The sequence below is a fragment of the Camarhynchus parvulus genome, chromosome 14, assembly GCF_901933205.1.
Source record: "Camarhynchus parvulus chromosome 14, STF_HiC, whole genome shotgun sequence".
Lineage (NCBI taxonomy): Eukaryota > Metazoa > Chordata > Aves > Passeriformes > Thraupidae > Camarhynchus > Camarhynchus parvulus.
Window position 1 is genome coordinate 12,724,425 of NC_044584.1, and position 16,093 is coordinate 12,740,517.

Here is a 16,093-nt window from a genome sequence, read left to right on the forward strand (position 1 = left end):
CACTGAACTTCTAATATCATTGTATTTTCTTTAATAAAAATGGAACAGTAACTGGAACTGCGATTAGAGGGTGCCAAAGTAAAATTTATTTTTCACAAATATTTCATGCTGATTGTCAAGGGAAGAAGAGGTTATGTGTTTATTTCAGCTTAAGTGCATGCTCTGAGCAGGGTCTGCGTAGATGACATCCAGAGGTCCCTTTCAAAATAAAATTTTCTCTGATATATTAACAAGAGTGTCTGTATGTACAACAAGTGTACCTGCATGCATGAAACAAAGTGAAAATAATTTTTTTTTAATCTTTGCAGACAAAAATTGCACAAGTAGGGGTATTGCAGGAATGTTTTGTTGCCTCCAAAATAATTCTGCACTTGCACACCAATGTATGAGAACTCTTTACTGTGGCAGAACAGTTCATGGAGGCCTGGAGAGGACTCATGTAGGCCACGCTCCTTGATACAGCTCCCCACACCTCTGGGAAGTTGTGCTTCCATTCCTTGGTTCATTTACCTTCTCAGGGTATTCCCAGGCCATCAGCTGTTTAACAAAGCACATTATTGATACTCAGCTGCTTTATTACTCCTTGACCATGAAGGACAGTCCTGGACACTTCTGCTCAACTTGCTGATGGGCTTTGCTAAACCCTTCCCTTGGGAGTTGATATCCATTACAACCCTTGCTTACAGAAGGACTCGTCACAGAGTACGTGAGGCTGGAATCAAAGTTTTGGGATCACTTATTCTGGACTGGAGAGTGTATCTTAGAGCCTGAAAGTCTTAGGATTTCTTTTTGTTTGTTTCTATTGAAATTCAGTCCAAAGAAGTGGCTCTACTTATTTGAGACTTGCATGCATATGAATATGCTACCCAACAGCAATGTGAAGGAGAGTATAACCTGCTGCCATGTGACATAGTTCTAGAGGTAGTATATGAATATGAGATCATTTCAATGATCTAAAGTTTCTTCTTTTTCCCAACATGTCAAGAAATAGAAGTATTACATGTGCTTAGAGCTCTAATGTGATTATGTCTCCACAGGATACCAGGATTTAATGTGTTGCACAGAAATTTTGATATATTGTATTATGCTCTTGCTTACTGTATTTGCAATCACTGTTGGATTCAAAACTTGATTTGACTATAAAAATAACATATATTTCATTTTTATTTAGAAAAGAGAAAAGTGTTCATTGATCATCATGAAAGAGGTATCACAGTCAACGAGGCACATTGTTGAAGCATAATTAGTCAGATGATGATCTGGCATGTGCAGGAAGAATCTAACAAATTTATCAGTGTGTCTGAAGCAAGTTAATTTGGCTGCCTTAATCTATGTTCCATATAATCATTATGACAAAGAGAGTAACCCAGTTTAATTTTAATGTTCAAAAAGCCAAGGGAAATTGTCATTAGTTGAAATTAAGAATAGTTCAAATCAGTGAGATAATATCAAAACAGAGCCCTGAAATATTATTCTAGCCTCATTTTTCCAGAGTCCAAAGTAGTAAAAATTCTCAGTAATTCTGTAATTTAGTTATGATCGTAAGCACTCTTTAAGTTGGATTAGAAGTGGAGTTCCAGATTAATGTGTCTTATTGCACCCCTTAGGCTGCTTTATTTTTTCAATATTCAGTTCTGATGGCTCTATATGCTGACAGCTCTTGTATATTCAAAGGAGAAAGCTATTTGGAGGGCAATGGTTAGGCTCATCCTAATGGATGGTTGTCAAAATTACTTTTCCCTGAGTTCTTGGCCTTTAATTCTCAGTGAACTCAGTGACAGTAAAGGTCAGTCTCTATTCAGATGAAAACCTCAGTGTCTAAACATGGGGATTTGAAAGCAGAAATGTATAAATATTTTTGAAATATTTACATCTCTAAGCCAGCATTTGCTTTCAGAAGTGTCACCTTTCATATGCAGATCTGTTTTCTTCTCTCCTTGCAAAGTGCAAATAACCCAATCTTAAATAACAGCAGATACTACATTGTAGAACTTAAGTAACTGTAATCAGCAGACAAAATAACTTGCAATTACTCACTTTGATTTTGTTCCTTTGCTCCCCAGCACAAGGTGGTTACTGCAGTTTCTGACCATCTTAAAGACAGGATTCTGAGCCTGTGCTCTCCTGCTCCTTTCAGTGGAGCATTGAGGCTGCTGGAGCTTTCCAAGCCTGGTTCAGGCTGGCAGCTGTGTCAGGATGTGCAGTTCTGTAGCTCAGTCCTCCATGGTCCATAATATCCTCATTGTTTGCCAGGACTTTCCCCTGATTGACTGATGAACTCAAATGGGATGGAATCACAGAGACTAGGAGGGATGGCTGGTGCTTAGTTGACTTTGAAAACCTGGTCTGTTATTGACTGGGGCAGCATTAAGAAAATCAAGCATTTGTCAATGAAACTAAAAAAACAATTGTAAAAATACCTGGCAAATCTCCTTCTCTATAAGGCAGGCAACCCTCTTCTGCCACTGGTCATCCCCAAATTTGTAGAGGGGAGGTAGAGGACTAAAAGTAAGGGCACTGTTTGTGTGTTTGAGAAATACTATAACAGACACAGAACTTGAAAAACATTTACTAATATAACTTCTATAAATGTTCTGGACCACTCAAATGGTTTTGCTGTCCTTTCTGAAACTACACATACACACTGTCCCCCAGAGGTGCTGCCCTATTTTCTCTCTTCAGCCCTCAGATGGATGGAATTTGGGGAGACTGAGAGCACATTTGCTATTGGCACAGAAATAAATGTCAGGCTACAAATTCTTCCATTCTATTTAAGAAAAACTATTTTTCACCACAATGGTGGAAAAGCTTATGCAATTCTTCTTGTATGACTGAGATGTACTCTGTAACATAGAAATGTTAATGCTTCCTGCTGCTTTTAAAATCTGTGCCTCATTTTGACTGTGGGTTTCAGTCTTTTGAACAAATGCTTCATTTTTTTTTTCAACTCACTCAATCACCCAGATTTCTTTAGTTGTATTATACCACCTGGAATGGAAAGAAAAGGAAATGTTGACTGAAAACTGCTGTCTGCCAGAGGTGAATTATCAGATCAACATTTCTTGAGACAAATGTTGGAAAGAGCTTCATAAAGATTTTTGCAATTTGTAGCTCATTGGCAAGTTTAATCAATAATGGTGTGAAAGCTTTCAGCTGGGCCTGTCTGCAAAGATCATGGCAGCTGAACAAGCTGTCCCTGGAGGGTGTTGGGCTGCATGGCAATGTTGAAGAGGCTGGCTGTGTGTTAAAGCACACTCTGGTATGATTAAAAAAGTGCATGTGTTGAACACAGATATGAAAAGGCCTTTTTTTCATGCATTCTCCCTCAATGTGCACACATTTTCAAAAGAAACCTCCACTGCTCTTTGGACAGAGAGTTCTCTGTGCTGCTGGCAGTGCCACCAGGAGCACTGCTCAGCCTCACACTTCCCAACCCAGCCACTGATCAATGAGCTCTATCAACTGCCTCCAGCTCTGGAGCTCTCTCAAGGGCAGGGACTCCTTTTTCTTTCAGGAGTTCAGCCTGTCATCCCAACAGATCGTCTCTCTGTTTGCAGCAGAAGGCAGTAGAGGATCTGTACTGTTTTTCATACCTCAAAGCAGTATTTTGCTTGCTTTCTCCCCGTTTCCCTTTAAGCAGCATCATCCAGCAGAAAGTGGAAAATCTGCTGCTGAGAGTGAAGTCAAAGGCATGTGATGAGTGCAACAGCAGTTGGAAGCATCCCTCACTGGGACTTTCTCTTTGTTAACACACAGTGAAGTTATGTGTAAAGATGAGGGGGAGTTCTAATTATGCATTTTCTGAACATAACATCTCATAAGATCATTGTCAGCTAATCAGAAATTTCCAAACTTGTTTAGCATTCAAAGGCACTTTGTAACCAGATGTAAACTTCAAATTTACACCTTTATATCAAACCTTATGTAGATTCTGTTTTCAGTGGCCTTTAAGGAACAACACAGCAGCACTTCAGAGGATTTGAAATACTGACTAGCTCCTTCTTGCTCTAATTCCTTTAGAGTAAGCACAAGGGCTTTTAGAGAAGGTTCAACAATTTAATTCACTAATTAGAACTATATACATAAATATGTTCCTAGCATTTGATATGCCTTAGTTCAAAGTAGTAACATTCTAATTTGGAAGCAGGGTAAGGAAATACAATTACTTCCACATGTTTTGTTTGGGGCTAAATATTAGATAATAAATTTACCAGTACCTTTGCTACTTCTACAATTCACCTGGTGAAATTTAATGTCCAGGAGTGGAGATGATGACAGGCTGACATTCCTGAATACAACTCTTCCAAATAGTCTGATACCAGGTCAAGTAATGAAATTAGGATATTTTGGAGGATTATGAAGTTTTTAATTTCTTCTCCTTTGACATCACTTAGAAAGGGGCTAACAATTCCAGCATATCAAAATGTTTTTGAATAACGTTTCTGAAGGGTTTTAGAGTCTTAATTTGAGTGAAATTTAGTTCTACTTTGCAAAGGCTGTAAGACTATTCAAACACATAAGGTTTTCTTTTACTAAAAAGCTTTCTTTGCTAAATAGTTATTTTTATCAAGACTTTTAATCCATTAAAATGCATTAGTCACATGTCTTGTTCAGTACTCAGCACTGAAATATTACCTGCTCAGGGCTGAGGTGATAAAAAGGTGCAGTGCACATATTCAGTAGTACATTAGTTACTGTCATGGTACCAGTTTGCAGGCAGAGTTCAGTCAAGGAAAGTTCTGTTTGAGGAAAAAAAAAATCTACCTGTCTATCCTTTCTTCTTCTTGCTTCTTTATTAAGTCTCTGAATGTGGAGAGCCAGCTGGACAATTTTCCTGTCTATTTCTGGGCCTAGGTGTTAATTTAAAATAATTGTATTGAATTTAAGTTGTCATAATTAGTGTCTGAAATCACAAGAGCCTCCTGGAAACTCAGCTTACCCTGTTCCCTTTGTGATGTTTCAGTGTTTCACCCCATTAAAAAGCCTGTGCACAGTTGGAGGCCATTTCTGCATGAAACCACTGGACATAATTTAGTTTTCTGGTAGTATTAAATTAATGAGTCAAAGATGAGCTTAAATGTTGAAGAAAAGGTACTGTGAGTTCCCCAGCTGAGAAATAAATGGTACTGATGGATGTGCTCTATATTTGCAGGGGTTTTATTGTGTTGAAGAATGCAGTTTCTAAGTTGTTTTTGTTTTAGCTTGACTGTTCTTCTTAACTCAGAGATTTAACAATGAAGCCATTTTTCACCCCTAACCTGGAAAACACTGATGTTTTTAAGAAAATGAGTCATTACAATTTCTTTATGGCCTTGTATGAGGCTACTTCAGTGTTTTCCTGCAGAGAAGACAGCTCATGTCTCCAGCCCCAGATGGGCTGATGGGTCAGTGCAGAATAATAAAGATATAATTGCATTCATCCATGCATCCAGCATAATAACTAAAAATCCTCAAGTTTTGGATTTTTAAAAAATAATAACATTTGGAAATACTTTGCTTAGATGTTTAGAGTTACTTCTACAAATACATTCCTTGCTGCACTAATATAGAAACTTCTTGTAACGGAGTATTTCTAGCGTTGATATAAAGCAGAAAAAGAGAGTAATATCTGAGAACAAAGCTGTAAGACTGTATTGAGACACCCCAGAAACAGGTACATAAGATATTATATCCTCATACAATATAAGTATATTGCAGCAATTCATGTTCTATTAGTTTAATGTATATAAAAGCTTCAAAAGAAAATTGCAAATGTTAAGCAAACTGTAAGTTCAGAAGGTAAGAAATAAACCTTATTATTAATTATTACATTAAGGATTTTTATGCTTAATGACACTTTTAGAACTATCAGGATAGAGTCCTAATTATATTCTATATTTTTTAGGGTAAGAAGTGATTTATTTATCTTAAAATATAGTAAATTAAAAATTCATTAAAATTAAAAATTGATCAGATTTGCCAAATAATTCCCTTCATGTTTATTATTTTGTAATAGGCATAATATTCACCAGTTAGTCTGTGGTGTGTTGGAAATACTAATGCTACTACTGAGAGTGAACTATGAACTGGATAATTTTTTAATGTTATGCTGAAAAATTCTGAGTGTTGCCATCAAGCATCAGTTTGATCTCTGTCTCATTAACAGACCTTACTTAAAATGCCATTCATTCAGGGTTCACGGGAGGAATAATTCAATATCCTTTGTGTAGTGGTAGTTGAAATGGTAAAAACCACAAGTGAGCTGAGTGGGAAGATCAGTAAGAATTTACAGTGTACCTGGGAGATGAAGGCTTGCCCTGAATGTGTGCCTGGAGCTCTGGCTTTGCTCATCTTTGAGACAGAGAGTGACAACAGCCAGAGGAGAATGAGAGAAGTCAGCAGGAGTAATGAAAGGATTATCTCCCCAGGAGAAATGGGGAATCTTTCCAGTGTTAATAGACTGCAAAGAAATTTTACTGCAAAGAAATGCTTGGGTTGAACAGTTTCTCATGCTAAAGGACCCAGCTAATTCCAATCCTGGCTTGAACTTTACTTAAAAATGAAGAGGTCAATTCTTGTGGCCTGGTTAAGGGAGATTTGGCTGTAGAGTTGGAGTCCGAGCCTCTGTCAGATCTCTAAGTGTGTCTGGTTTCCAGCCAACTACAGCTCTGCTGCTCAGCCTCTGCCAGGCTATGTCCTAATTTCAAAACAATATCTTCACTATGTTTCAGTCCCCAAGGGCAGTAGCTACACCAGATTTAATTAAAACTGGGAATGCTAATCAGCAGGTCCTCCTGTAACTGAGAGATTTCTCACTGTCCTAAAGTTAAGTGGCTTTTGCCTCCTACCACTGTGGGAAGCACTGAGACAATGCTGCTGGGTGACAGATCCCAGAGTCCACAGTTCCTTACCTGAAACTTGGGAACAGCAGCAGGTTCATCCAGGGACAGTCTGCCTTCAGATACAGTGCAGAGGTTGCTTAATTGAATTCTGTAACAAATCCCCTTTCTACATTTGCAAATCATAAAACAACACCAAGACTTTTACTAATGAATATGTGGAAGGAAATAAAAAGAACCTTGAGTAACTTAATGCCCTTCTCTGCACTGAACTGGCTGACAATTATACATTATTGCAGATTCCTGTTCAAGGCTCAGAGACCTTGATTAGCCAGACTGCCCTAACCAGGGCAGGCATCTCTCTGGCCCCTATGATCTGTGCAACTGGATTTTCTCCCCAGGGTGTGCAGTACAGGAGCACAGGCGGAAGGAAGCAGAAGCACACTCAGAAGTAGGAAATGTCCTGAAGTTCAGCAGTTGCAACTAATCATTGAAGTCAGCAAGGTGAGCAATTATTTACTCTGCTGATTTAAAGAAAGAGGGGGGGAGTGAGGAAGGGAGAATCAAGCAGAAATAGTAAGCAATAAATGTACATGCTTTAATTTTCACTGCTGTAGTGTTGTGTAAGAGTACAGAAATTTCATGGGTTTTACTTTACTTCCACAGGAAGTGTCGTGTTTGTATTTAATTTCTGGTAACCCAAGGGCAAAGCAAAGCAATTAACATGTTGAAGACTTAAAAATAAACTTCAGAAGCTTCAAGTAAAATACCTTTAGCTGATTAGTGTTACAATGCATCTTTAATGAGAAATAAATGAGGATTGCATTGTTTCTTAGGATAAGGAGAGTTGTTAGATATCTGCATTGATAATACAGGGCTTAGAAATAATCTGTGAGCTGCTTTTCTAGAAGAAAAATAGGAAAATTCTACATGGCCTAGTGTACACATAAGAAAAACAGTGAAACAAATACATTTATACAAGTTCTTTCCGTAAAAAGCTTATTGCAAAGCGAATTTTAACATGGTTCTGTTGCTCTTTGGATTGTTTACTCACCCCTTGCTGTGTATTCATATTTCTCTATTTTTGTCCAACTGTTAGTTTTTCTTCAACTCTGATTTTACTACAAACTAATTTGTATAAAAAGTGCGGTCTGTAAAATGTAGAACTAATTTTGAATGACCCACATATAAAATACTACCTCCTCTTGTACCCACAGCAAACAAAATTCTATGGAAAACAAGGCTCAGAAATAGACTTTACAAAATATTTCTTTACAGTTATCCTGTCATGGCTGTGTACTGAATAAAGGGAATATGAAAAGTCCTTTGATTGGGAAGATTGGCAGCATCTGTGTTTTTAAATAGAATTATTTTAAAATATGCATGAATTTATTGTCTTGGTTAAGTTGCTGCACAGTAAAAAGGAATGCTGTTCTCTGAACAATAACTGGTCTGTCTCAGTTCCCAAATTGGGTCACAGACAGAATGCTCTGGTATTTCTCTCTTTTACCTTGCTTTCTTGGAGAAGTGATTGATACTGTAATCCTTACTGCATTGAGGTGGTGTACTGATAAAACCTAGTGTTTTTCATGAATGACAGATCCTCTTCTTTTGTCCTGTTTTTGATGTAGTTGTATTGTAGAACACCTTAAAGAACAATGTAGAAATCTGCAGTCTCAACAAAATATGCTGAAATGTACTGAATGAGTACAGCAATCCCAGTTATTGCTGGAGTTTATTTTTGGTAATAAACACTTCATCTTCTGTACAGGACTGTGGTAAAATGAAATAGTTTGAATTATTAATATTACACCATTTTACAGTCATCATACCTCTAAATATGCCAAATAACTTCCTAAATATCCCCACGAAAGGACTGAGGGTGGGGTGAGGGTGACAATACTGTTCTATAAAGCTCATGTGCTACATCACTTCTCTCCAGCTCTATCTCCAATTGCTCCAACAGCTGAAGAGGTTGGGAAGTGTCCTACCTGCAGTGCTGGTGACACAACCCAGGGAACCCCTGGACAGGCAGCCTGCCTTGTGTGGGGCTGTGGATCTTGGTTTGTTAGAGCAGTATCAGCTGCCTTCCTGTATTGCTGTGTCTTTTTTATATGGCAGGTGAGAAAGATTTGAATACAGATAATGCCATTACCAGTTAATTTAAAAGGCCAGATTGTGTTTTTTTAACAATGCTAGACCTTTCTAAGCAATGTTTCAGAAAGATAAGGATATATTTAGAAGATGGATGTTTCAATTTCTGGCTGCCTAAAAGTGACATAACAACATTATAAATTTAAATAGGATGACGCTTTAATGGGTCTCCTAGAGGAAAAAAAGAGGTGTTTATTAGTAGAAATGTTCTAAACTATCTGCATTTGACAAAGTGCTAATGGAGAAAATTACTTCTAGAGAAACAAATGAAAATGTCAATTAAAAAAAAGTAATGGCTCCCTAAGTTGTGGGTTGTGGTTTTGCTTTTGGAGTTTTTTTATTTTTAAATTTTTTTTTCCTGAAGAGAAGTGTGTTTTCTGGGTGTGTTTTCTGTATTGCTTGAAAAGCTTCTGATTTGTCTGTGTTGCCTGAGTTCTGGGAGTGTTGGGGGATTTCTGGGGACACCCCTTCACCCCTTCTGTATCTGCTGCTGCACAGTTGTATTTCATTTAGGCTGGAAGCTGGTTTAATAGGCTGGTCTAATGCTTCTTCTCCATTATGTGTTTTGTTTTTACACTTTTTTAGGGATTATTTTCCAATGAAGTGTCCACAAGCACAGTGCCTGCACCCTAAACCACCTGGCTTTGCACTTCCATATGTGCCAGAAATGTGGTGTCTCATGTCAGCAGAGACATTCCTGGTAAATGCAGAGTATTAATGAACTGGAAATTCCCTCTTTACAATTTTCTGATGCCAATCAGCTTTTCTCTGGTGACTGGGAATCCTGGGATGCCAGGTAATGTCAGGGTTTGTTAGCAGGCACACTGGGAACTGCTGGGTGTGTGAAGGTTGCCCTTGCTCTAAAGGACATTGCTGGGTTCAGCTGGAGTCTGCACAGAAAGGCTCGGGGAGGGCATGAACAGAAGCAGCTTTCTCCCAGCATCAAGCAGGGACACAATGAGCCTGCAGTGACACAGCCACTTGTGCCATGACACACATGGGGACCTGGGCCCTGTGAAGCAGGGAAATGTTTAGGTTTTCCTGCTGCTGTTTGATTTGCTTACATTAGATGTGTCTTCAGTTATTTTTCTCACAGCAGAATAGAACCAGCTGAGGATAATGTCTGGGAACACCAGACACTGGGAACCAAGTAGCTGAGCTGAGCTAAGAAAGGAATCATCAAGCAGTGACCATGGCATAGGCTGTCTGCAAATAAGGGTGCCAGGGGAGACTTTACTTCTGCCAGTGTAAAATGTGATTTTTAATGAGACAGATGTTTCATTTCTGTCTCTAATCTCCACGAGCTGAATACTGTAGCTCTATAAAAATATTACCTCCATTAAAACCTGCAAGATGAGATGCTGTACCCAAATGCACTAAAGGCAAGCAGTAGGCAGAGTGTACTCATGTCTTAATGACTTTTTGGAAAGGTTCAGAAATAGTGTGTTCTTAAATTTGCTTACACTGAAGCTGGAAAACCAGTATTTCTCCCAAAGACTTTGTTTTCAGTCATTAGCCTCATGTTCACAAGTCTCCCCTCAGACTGTACTTAATTACAGTAGCATTTGGTTACCTTCACAGGTTCCTCTGCTGTTCTAATGGGAATTTTTCTCATTTAATAAGAGACATCGAAGTTTATCTCATCCTTTTAGCAGCCTAAGAGAAACCAAAATGAACTGTGGTCACTTGGTGTTTTTTAATCTCTGTCCAGCCCCTTGAGCCCACAACAACAGGAGGACTCCCTTGCTCTCGTTTCACCAGCACTTTGAACTGTGAGTGACATCTTGCTTTAAAGGCAGTCATATGATGACACTGACAGAGAGTTACAATTACCAACCCTGCTGGAGGTACCAAAACAATGTCCTCAACATCAAAAGATGTTGTTTTAAATTATAATTAGGGTCTCCATGGGTGAATTGTTTCATAATTTAACATATTTTATTTTTCTTGACATAAACAAGATGAGGCATAGTGACAGCAAGGACCTCTGCCATTTCAAATTAGTTAAAGCATCAGTATTAATTCTTAACCAGCTAATTACACTAAGAAAAGTGAGGAAACACAATTTGTTATTTATGCTGGAAAAAAACCACATTCTTAGCTTATTTTTGTAACTTTTTACTACATACAGGAATGTCCAGCCACAAACTATGGTTAAATATCCTTCCCATGATTGTATTATATGGCTACAAAATGTTCTCTCATTTTCCACATTCTACTGAAAATGAGACTGTGAAAACATTCAGCTAAGCAAAAGCAGCTGGAGAATAAAAGCAAAATCACCTCTTTTCTCTCTGAATCCAACATTACCTCTGCTCAAGCTGCTGCCATGGGGCTGCAGTCCCCAGGTGGGCCCTGTCCAGCTGCAGGTACAGCCACTTGCTGCAAGGCAAAGGTGATTTTACAGTCTCAGCAGTTTCATAAATCAGGCTTGAAGGAGACTCCTTGATAAACTGTTGTAACTAAAATGTAATTAAACTGACTCTTCAGCACAGCATTCCCTACCTTTCACCATCTTTAAATACCTGTCATACCCTCTAGGGAACACTGTTGTATGTGAGTACATACATAAAACGGGACAGAATGCATGAATGATGCTCTCTGTGTTCCTCCCTCTTCAGGTGCCAAAGCTGCACCAGCTCCAGTTCCAGATAACCCACGGCATGGATTGTAATGTGTTCAACAAAATACTTAAAAACCCCAACAGCTATGACTTAATTACATGAAGAATTTATTTGCAAAAAATTAGATACACTTGCTAAAAAAAGAGGTGGATTTCAGCATGTAAACTATTTTATAAATTTGTTTTAAAAGACTTATTGCAGTGAAGAAAACATACTTTTTAGGCTTTTCAATATTTTGTAGTATTCTGTATTGCCTTACAGTAAGGCACTCTACATTGCATTTGGAAATCAAAGTTCTCTGTTTGTCTAGGAATCAACAAAGTGACTTCTGATTACAGTATTCTGTACAGAATATTCTCCCCATGCAATTATTGCAACTTCCATAGCTAGAGCCAGGATATGTGCTAATTGAATGGCAGTGAAATTTCAAAATGGAAGCAGTTGTTTCACCTTAGTTTCTGTCAATGACATTTATATCAGCCTCATTTACAGACTTTTCATTATATAAAACTATATAATGGAAACTATAAAACTATATAACATTATATAAAACTTTATAACAGATATAACAGAAACCCAAGCTGTGACTGCAAACCAGAATGTGTCTCCTGTTGCTCCTGGCTCTGAAGAGCTAAGAAAATAAAGAGTGGGAAATGGGAGAAAATATGACACCAAGGTAATAGGATATGATCCAAAAGTTGCTAAAATTCACCAGTAGTCTGCTAACTTCACATTTTTTGAGATTTGTTTCTGTAAAATGTGCCCCATTTATGTTGTCCAGAAGGTAACAGAAATTACTACATTTATTGGTTTTGAAATACCCTAGCAAGTTAAAGGGTTACAGACACCAGTTTCTCTGTAATAAGAAAGTATTACCTAGGAGCAAAGCAAAAATTCTCAGACCTGTACCTTTCAATCACACATTACCATATTAGCTCTGCTCTTCTCCCATATTCCTCATAGGTCTCATTTTCAAAAAGAAAAACATGTCAACAGCTTCGTTGTTATTTAGGACGACAACAAACTGAGACCTGTTCTGGGACACTGCAGTCAGAAATCTGAGTTCTGCTTGGGGAAACTTCAGGAAACTGTTTACATTTATCTAACACAGAAAAATCTCTTTTGCTACAGCCTACTTTTGCTTAGCAAGCATATCCAGCAGCTCCTTCTCTATGCCATGGCTGCCCAGGTCAGTTAAGCTGTAGTATCTGTGCACCACCTCCTCCTCTGTCACAACCACCACTCGGAGGCCGTGTGTATCCTGTCCCAGCTGACATCCTATAGCTGATGACACCACCATTTCCAGGCCTTTGTAGGACCCTCCAGCATTCCTGTGGTAATGCCCAGAAAATACAGCTCGAATGCCTGGTAAAGAAAAAAAGAAAAAAAAAAAAAAGACAGAGTTTATATTTAGTTAGCACCTTACAGGTGACAGATTTACCTTCCTTCTTTAATGACTCATTAAGCATAAAGTTAAAACTAAAACATTTACCCAAACTTGCATTTTAAACAAATAATTAGTAAACAGCATATTAAACAGTAAACAGTATTCTAATAGTAATAAATAATTAATCAAACTTTATTGTGCTCCACCAGCTGTGTTTAGGTTTACTGGACTGAGTTCTTTATGCCCACTGCAAGGTGTGTTTGCTTTCTCCCCACTCCTTTGCCTAGAAAGAAGGGACAGTCCAGAAGCAGCTGATTAAAATGAGATCCCTGCCTAGAGAATGATTGAAACACAGGCTGGAAGGCAAAGAGAGCAGAGCTGTATTTGTCAATTAGCATGAAGAAAATTTCCCAAGGAGAGCTTAAACCTCTACACCCAAGGCCAGTGACCTTAGAAAAAATAAAGGGGCAAGACAAACAAGAAACACACATGAGAAGGTAAGTTGTAGTCATTTCACAAGACACTGAGGGTATCACAGATGGAACCAGAGCCAGGTACATCGAAGAAATCTAATAAAGCAGAAGTTTTAAGAAGAGAGGGAGAAAGAGGAGCAGCCAGGAAAGGAAAGGTTGGCACCTGCAAGAGTCAGGCTTGGAATGACATGAATTAACATTTATCATGTATGGGGACAAACAAGGCACGTGACTCTGATTCCCTCTCTATTTTTAAAGACTTAAGGCTGTTCTGTTTCCTTTTTTTTTTAAAGCACCCCAGATTACTTACATTTTGGACTTCATTGGAGTAAAAAATATGGAGTTTTTACAGAAATTTGGAAACAATTTGTAATTAAATGAATTGTGTCATCCTCACCTCCAAACCACTAATTTCTACTTTTGTTTCTGCTGTCTTGCAAGCATAAACAAATGTACTTGTTTCTCTGAATGGCCTTTTTGATTGTCTTTACAAATCAGATTCATGCTGCCAAATAGATTATCTTCCCCTCCCCGTATCTGATAAATTTTAACAAAATGCTTTTATTACTACAAAATGATGACACCTTGAGTCTGAGTAAAAAAAAAAACAACATCATCTTGTTGCTAAGTACTTCTCTTTCCTGTCAAAGTTTGCAAACCCCCTCACAAGAGTTGAGAATGCAGCTTCCTCCCTGGGAGAGAAAGTTCTGCCCTGGACAAAGCTTTTCATTCTCAGCTTATTCCACCTTCCTTTGCCATTTAGCCTTTCCAAGCTCTGCCCATAGGTACAGCTGAGCAGCACACTGAACAGCATTCAGAATTTGGTAAAAAAAAATGATCAGTTTTCCTGCTAATTTAAGGTAGTGTATGTTTTATTTTGAATGGAAATGTGGAGTTAGCATAAATAGCTAGTTTTACAAACAGGATTTGGGATTATGTTTTGGTATGCTTGGTCTAAGGTCCTTAGACCCTTGGTCCAGACTCTTACAGCTTCCTGAAGCTGCATCTAATGCTACTTTATACTGTTGTGAAACAGAAACATTACTGGATCAGATGACTAAAAATACTGGAAATTTTGCTGGCAGGCCAGAGAGGGGAATTTGTGAGACATTACAACCTTAAATGACATTTAAAAAATAAAAAGCTAGCAGCAACTGATTTTGCCTTCAGAGAGCAGAAATCCTGGAAAATAGCAGAGGCAATTTAAAGCCAGAGAGCTGTAATGAGGAATGCTACACCTTCACATGGAAATCCTTATTTCTCTAGCCAGAAAAAACCTTCCACATTTTTTCCTGCAGTAGATTTAGACCTCTTTCACAGAGATAAAGTAAAAAGAGAAGTAGGTGAACCCATCTTAAGACAGCTGGCTAACATCAATCCTTTGCTTTTGTAGGAGTGAGTGATCTGAAGACTGATATAAAATATATAAACTTGGCTCAAAGTATAGTTAAAAGTTAAGCAGCTTGGAAAGCAAAATATAAATTATTCTGCTGTGTGTCTGGTAAGAGCTACATGGCTTTTCATATTTCAAATCCAAGCCCTTCTCAAACAGCAAATGAGTCAATGTGGAGAACAGAGAATGAAGCCACCTTGTCACTGAGCAATGGTACCAGGGCCTTGTCAGCTCCAGCTTGTCTGTTCTCCTGTTTCAGTGTCTCAGGGCTGATTATCCTGCAGCGGAACCACTCTGGCATGAGGTGAGAAACACTGCAGGACAACTCTGGGAGCTTGCTGGGACCCAGCTGCAAAAACCCAGCAAAACTGGTGAAGTGTTTTTACATCTTGGGAGAAACCCAGTCAGAGTCCCTCAAAAGGCAGTGGTGGAATACAAAGTTGGTGATGCTGCTACTGTAACAAGGTAACAAGGCCTCTTCAGTAATTTCCACTTTTTCTGTGGGTAAGCAGAACTACTTTAGTCTATGGAAAAAATTAAGAATAAGTAAGAATCACAAACGCATAGTGAGGTGCAAACCCATGTGACACACTTTTAGTAGCAGAAATAGGTACTTTGGAAGGGAATTAAGTTCTCCGTGTCCTGAAGTAGCATCTTCCCACCATCCAGAGAATTTGGCATTTCGATTTAAAAGAGGAAAAGAAGCCAAAGCTTTGTGTCATCATATATGTAAGCCAAACCCTGACTAAGTATAATTAGAAGGACAGAGAATACAAAAGTTATAAAGGAACTGTAGTTATGCTAGAGAAAAAAATGTTCCACTTGTCTCATAATTCAAGGAATGATTCTGAGAAACTCATCCTAGACAGAGACACACATCAGTAAAAAAATTTGCCCAGACTTCAGTTTTCAGATACCCTTTAGTGCTAGTGCTCCTATTAACTCATTATTGCTGGGTTCCAGGATGTTACACCTTGGACAAGGACACAAACAGGGCACTGCTGGGTGTTGATGGAGGCTCACTGATGGGGTTTTTGTGCAGGAGCACTTTCAGCTGTACTGCACCCAGTCTGTGAGCTAGCACAAGGAGGAAAGCTGAACCAGCCACTGCAACAACACCAAGATGACAAGCAGGCAATTTACTTTGCTCTTGCTTTTGATCTTTAACATAAAATGAATCTGAGATGTTTGCACCCAAATTTAATTTATTAATTTCAGATGTTTATCTGAAGTAATAATGCCAA

General features: G+C 38.4%; 1 protein-coding gene across 1 annotated transcript in view; it reads right to left on the reverse strand.

Annotated features, from left to right (window-relative positions):
* Positions 1 to 11,680: 11,680 nt before the first annotated feature.
* The window catches only part of CPPED1 (calcineurin like phosphoesterase domain containing 1), a 39,369-nt gene continuing 34,956 nt past the window's right edge, over positions 11,681 to 16,093 (reverse strand). Inside the window, exon 4 of the mRNA XM_030958220.1 lies at positions 11,681 to 12,961. Coding sequence (XP_030814080.1) covers positions 12,729 to 12,961 — 233 coding nt within the window. The 3' untranslated portion in view covers positions 11,681 to 12,728. The remainder of the gene's footprint in view (positions 12,962 to 16,093) is intronic.